This window comes from Myotis davidii, unplaced genomic scaffold, assembly GCF_000327345.1.
Source record: "Myotis davidii unplaced genomic scaffold, ASM32734v1 scaffold279, whole genome shotgun sequence".
Classification (NCBI taxonomy): domain Eukaryota; kingdom Metazoa; phylum Chordata; class Mammalia; order Chiroptera; family Vespertilionidae; genus Myotis; species Myotis davidii.
Genome location: NW_006291009.1, coordinates 1,459,927 through 1,466,145, shown reverse-complemented (window position 1 = coordinate 1,466,145; position 6,219 = coordinate 1,459,927). Strand labels below are relative to the sequence as shown.

At 38.0% G+C, this 6,219-nt stretch overlaps 1 protein-coding gene across 1 annotated transcript in view; it reads left to right on the top strand.

Moving 5' to 3' along the window:
* The window catches only part of KIF13A (kinesin family member 13A), a 112,170-nt gene that overhangs the window by 24,529 nt on the left and 81,422 nt on the right, over positions 1 to 6,219 (top strand). The window contains 2 exon segments of the mRNA XM_015564138.1: positions 2,213 to 2,305; positions 3,303 to 3,483. Coding sequence (XP_015419624.1) covers positions 2,213 to 2,305; positions 3,303 to 3,483 — 274 coding nt within the window.

Here is a 6,219-nt window from a genome sequence, read left to right as displayed (position 1 = left end):
GACTAAATAAAGCAAGTTGCTGGGGTTTTGTTTAGCTTCTATGTTTGTTTCATAGTTTCTTAAACTGCAGGCTCAGAGGCCGGCAAGGAAGGCGGGGAACGTTGGAGTCCTCCGTCACTGAAGCAAGCAAGCCTCATGTTAGCTTCAAGCTGCCTGGCTCCCGGCCGCCATCTTGGCTGGCAGTTAATTTGCATATCTCACTGATTAGCCAATGGGAAGGGTAGTGGATGTACGGCTAATTACCATGTTTCTCTTTTATTAGATAGGATGTACTACAGTCTTAACATGACTTCTTTTATTCAGCAATGTTTTTGAATTCCAGCATTGTTTATACACAAATTCTTAGGTTTATCTGTTTGTTTTTACATGACTTGTAGTATTACATCATATAAAATGGCAACTTTATCCACTCCCTTACAAATGAGCATTTAAGTTGATTCCAACTTATAGTAGAATAAATAATGCTGCCATGAGCATCCTTTCCAAGAGTCCCTTATGTCTCTAGGCTAGATGCCTCAGAGTGGGTCAGACAATGAGGGAAGATTTCCTTTTATAGGTGCTGTTGGGTTTTCCTTCACAATGGCTGCATTTGTTTATTCTTACAGCAGCTTGTGGAAATACCTATTTCCTCAATCCAGCTATAGTTCATGTTGTCAACATTTTAGTTTTTGTCAGTCTAAGGGTTGAAAATATTATATTTTGTTTCACATTTACACATTTTTTAAGAGTTCGATTCTGCAACCAAGATATGTCATAGTATAACAAGGGACTGCTAAAATCAGATCCACCTTTGCATAAAAGAAGAACATATACCCGGAAGCTTTTATTTGTTTATTTTTTGTTTTGTTTTATTAATCCTCACCCGAGAATATTTTTCCATTGATTTTTTGGGAGAGTGGAAGAGAGGGAAAGACAGAGAGAAACATCGATGTGAAAGAGACACATTGATTGGTTGCCTCCCGAATGTGCCCTGACCAGGGCCTGGCCAGGGAGGATCCTGCAACTGAGGTATCTGCCCTTGACTGGAATTGAACCCAGGACCCTTCGGTTTGCAGTCCAAAGCTCTATCCTCTGAGCCAAACTGGCTAGGGCCCAAAAGCTTTTATTATGTTGCATTATTTCCAAACGTAAAAGAAATTGTTATGTAGGATAAAAAGGTTAAATGGGCTCATTTTTTCAATAAATATTAATTAAAAATTTTGTGCTAGGCACCAGGATTACAAAGATAAGCAGATTATAGTCCCTGACACAGTCAGGGGGCATCATGCCATTGGAGGCAAGTGGTACTTAAACCAGTAGTTTCTGCAAAGGCTGTAATAGTGGATGTTCTGAGGACTGTAAGAGCATGGCAGAAGGAGAACACCATTTTCATTCTCTTAATCATGGTGGAATGAATGCCACCAATTTCAAAGAGTAGTAAAAGAAACCTTAAGCGTTTAAAAAGATTTTCAGACTTTTCAGCTGTATGCTACGGATACTATTGTAATATTTACTAGTATATTAAATGCCAACTCCCCCAAGAGCTGCAGTAAGCTATAGACGGGCTCACCAAAGAGAGCTTGTCCCTGAACCCCCCGTGAGAACACAGGTGAGAGGTGTCTGTGCTCAACTCATTACCTCCACCAGCAATAAATGGCTTCAAAGCACGTGGCAGTGCTAACTCATGAGAAGAAATGAAACCAAATTTAAATGATGCTTCCATATGGCCTACTAACAATTGGAAGGAAACTTTAATGCCTAGAAGAGAAATGCCTTAGATTACAGTGGTTCTCAGCCATGGCTGCACATTAGAATCACCTGGGAATCTTTTTAAAATCCTGATTCCTGGGCCTCATCCTCCCGAAATTCTGTTCCTTTGTTATGGGGTGAGGCCACAACATTAGTAACAAAGAAACAGAATTTCCGGAGGATGAGGCCCAGAAATCAGGATTTTAAAAAGATTCCCAGGTGATTCTAATGTGCTGCCAAGGTTGAGAACCACTGCCTTAGAAGGAAGCAGTAGGTAGAATCATAAATCGATCCAGGTACTGAGCTATAGTTAAGAAGAATAAATAAAATTGCATGCATTAAGCTAGTAACTTGGTCCTACACATAGTAGGCACACAATAATTCACTTTTAACCTCTTTTTGAAGTTAGAGAATGCTGTTAACTGAGACTCAGTTTATAATACAAATATGTCAAGAAACATCTTTTTTTTTCTTTCTTTTGTAGGTCAAGAGGTGGTTTTCAAGTGCCTTGGGGAAGGAATTCTTGAAAAAGCCTTTCAGGGGTATAACGCTTGTATTTTTGCATATGGACAGACAGGTAAGTTCTTGCTTTTATTTACAGTCAGTGATATTACATGTGCATTTCTCAAAGCATAGAAGTAGAAAACACTTTGGGAAGTAACAGAAAAAATGCTTCTGCCTTTGTGGTTTAACTGAATTAGGAATTAGGTGATCAAAAGGAACCCTCTTTTTGATGACTCAACAGTTTTGGTAATTGAGTAATTTTAGTGTTAATGAGCAAACCTAGTTTCAAACTATTAAATGTAATTTTCCTAAATTATAGCTTTAACTTGTATTTGAACTAGAAAAATAATTACCATTTTCTCAGTACAAATCTTATAGTAAAAACTATTTTTAAAAACTCTTGGCATCATCCTATACAGAGGACTGTCACTGGGATACAGAATGATGATGGATTACTACACCTAGGCTCGTGGCACAGTTGGTTGAAACAAGTAAAACAAAAACATACTAGTGTTTCAGCCATTAATTCTCTGAGCCACCATGATTTCAACTATAAAGTTAGAATAAATCCATCAATCATAACAATACTGCCTCTGGTCACATTGCAGGACAACTAGGAGACTCAGATAAGAGAATATATATCAAAGCACTTTCACAAACAAAATAGTTTGGGGTAAATACTGTTAATGTTACTTGATACTATATAGTTGCTGCTTACAATGGTTATATTTGTGTTTTCCACCTGTAGATGAGGTGCCCTCTGGATCTCACAATGAGAATGGAACTAGAAGCCATGAGTGTAATAGAAAGAAGAGTAGCCTTGGTCTGGGGAGCAGGGTGGAGGGAGTCAATGGGGGAAGGGAAGGGGGACATCTGTAATACTTTCAACAATAAAGAACATTAAAAAAAAAAAAAGAATAGTAACCATATTGTTTGAGAGTTGGCCCTGGGGGCCAAGTGTGCCTCTTCCACTATGACCTTGGATGATATATGTAGAAGACTTACGTGGTGGAATCATTACATTTTGCTTCCTTGTTTATGCTCCTTTCTTTCTGCTTGCTCTTCTCCAGGCTCAGGAAAATCCTTCTCTATGATGGGCAATGCTGAGCAGCTGGGCCTCATCCCAAGGCTCTGCTGTGCTTTATTTAAAAGGATCTCTCTGGAGCAAAATGAGTCACAGACCTTTAAAGTGGAAGTATCCTATATGGAAATTTATAATGAGAAAGTTCGAGATCTTTTGGACCCCAAAGGGTAAGTTAGTGGGTGAAATTAAGCTTGTACTAGAGGTAATAATTTTAAATGATCCAAAAGCTAAAGCTTCAAGTGAATATTTATTTGAGTCTTGGTCACTACTCTGGTTTCCATTCATTTACTGAGGAATCATCAGCTCTCCAAGCCAGTTGGTATGCCCAGTATACATAGTTTATACCAGCGGCCGCCAGCCTTTCGGACCTCATGGACCACCAGTTGACTACCACTGGTTTATACCATATTCATGTATAATGTTGCTTATATATGTCATTTTAAAAAGATGTTTTTGCTATTTGTATTATTTTGTCCACCATGGTGTATTCATAAAAATTGAGTTAAAATGTCACATTGGCCCTGGCTGGTGTGGCTCAATTGGTTGGAGTATTGTCTTGTACACCAGAAGGTCAGGGGATCAATTCCTGGTCAGCACACATAGGTAGGTTACAGGTTCGATCCTGGTCAGGGCACGTATGGGAGGCAACAGATGGATCTCTCTCTCTCTCTCTCTCTCCCCCTCCCTCTCCCTCCCTCCCCCTCTCCCTCTCCCTCCCTCCCCACCTCCCTCCCTTCTCTCTCTAAAAATCAATGAAAATGTCCTCGGGTGAGAATTTTTTTAAAAAGACACATTGGTCCTTCCATTTGCGTTGGGAAGCAGCACCTCTAAATTGGAGATAAAGTAGTTGAAGGATTGAAATCACCCAGCCTAGGTAAGTCATTCTCTTCCCAGGCTGTGCATTGAAATCAGGGGGAGGACTTTTAAAGATACACGGGCCTGGGCCCCACGCACATAGGCTAGGATTCAGTAGACATAGGGAAAAACCCATGCATCTGTATTTTTAAAAAACACTTGGGTGATAAAAACAAAATGAGTTTGATTCATAGAAGGAGAGGGCCATTAACTTTTTTTAATTAAATGTTTTTTACTGATCTAAGGAATATATATTTATATATAAAATTTAGAAAATGGGCAATATGTAAGAAGAAATAAAAATGACCTATAATCTCACCACTCAAAAATAATCACTGTTAATACTTTGGTGCATTTTGATCCTGTATTTCAAATTTATGGTGTGTGTGTGTTGAAGTCATTCTCTAAATATAGTTCAATATTCTGAATTTTCTGTGTAACATAATGAACACTTTCTCTTGTTATTAAAAATACCTTCAGTGCTTCTAGCAGCTGTATAATTAAGGTTATAATCGAAGGTATAAGATCAAAATTATGGGTAGTAAGGAGTAACCCAGTCATAGGAAATGTTTATGAACTATTTAATGCATGTGGAAGAACATTTATAACACATGTAAGATATAAAGAATAATAAAAACCAAAGACTATCCTACATGTTCTTTAATAAATAGAACATGACCAATATTTTTGAAGCCTCCAATATGTTCCTCTTGGATCCCATTCTATTCTCTACCCCTTCTTATCTTCCTCTTGTTTAAAGTTAATGCATACTTTTGCATAATTCTTAACTGTGTGTGACATCATAGTTATACATGTCCTTTGGTGACTTACTCAGTGATTCGTTCATTCTGATATATTGAGTAATAAGGCATTACCTTTTTCTACTCTTTAGTATTCCGTTGTATGATTATACCATTATTTATCCCATCTCCTGTCATTTGCGTAGTTGTCACCTTTTACCACTGCAGTGCTGCTCTGAGCATTCTTGTACAGTTCTCCTGGTGTACAAATGCCTGCGTTTCTAAGGAATACATCTAGGGGTGGAATTGTAGGTCAAAGATAAAAATACTGAATCTTTAACTTTATTTGGTACTGTGGGACTGTTTTCCAAAGTGATTGTACCAGTTCACATTCCCAGCAGCAGTGTTCACGAATTCCAGATGTCAGACGCCATCACAGGCACTTGATATTGTGCTAAATTGACTTGTTCTTGCTCATGAGTAGCATTAAAGATTCTCTGGTTGTGCAAGCAGAGTGAGCTGAGTTCTGGGTCTGTGTGCATCAAAGTCGCCCTTGTAAATATGTGCATTTGGTCGGCCCCTGTTTAGAGTATAGAAGAATTATTCACTGTCACATTGAATTTGCCATCATTAAAGTTAGTAACACCTATTCTGGAGGGTTGTAAGATTAAGTGGGAAATCTAAAATGTTCTTAGAAGGCCTTGGGAAGCATCAGTGGTTCTTAGGTCCTTTTTTCCACACTTGAGTGATGCCAAGCACTGACTCTTGATTTAAAAGGTGATTAATATCTGATGCCATGAAAAAGGTGACTGACATATACAATATAGTCATAATGTGTATCGCTTTGCTTTTCATCTCAATTTGATACACTGTTCAAATGGGTCCCAAACCATGTTTGCCATTTAAAATTTAAAAGAGCCCTAAAATCTTCACCAGCAGAGACAATTCTAAAGGCAGAATAAATATCAGTAACTGCAAGCATCTGCTGTGCTGTAATATCACTTTCTGTATGAAAATGTCAGCATCGAAGCAGCATAATTCAATACAGACTTGGAAGAGTAAATTAAAAATAAAACACTTCAATATTATTTACTGTGTGTTCCAAATATTAAGATATTATTTACTGAGAATGTGCTTATTTATAAAATAGCCTTGGGTTGTTAAATTCAGTTCTGGAATGTTCTTCGCTTTGTCTTCTTTTTTTTTCCTCCTGTGAAGTTCATCTACTAAAGCAAGTTGGCCTAACCTAGCATTCTGTGTGCCGGCTGTTTAGTTTGGAAGAGGAGATAGAAATTTTAAATAGTAAGT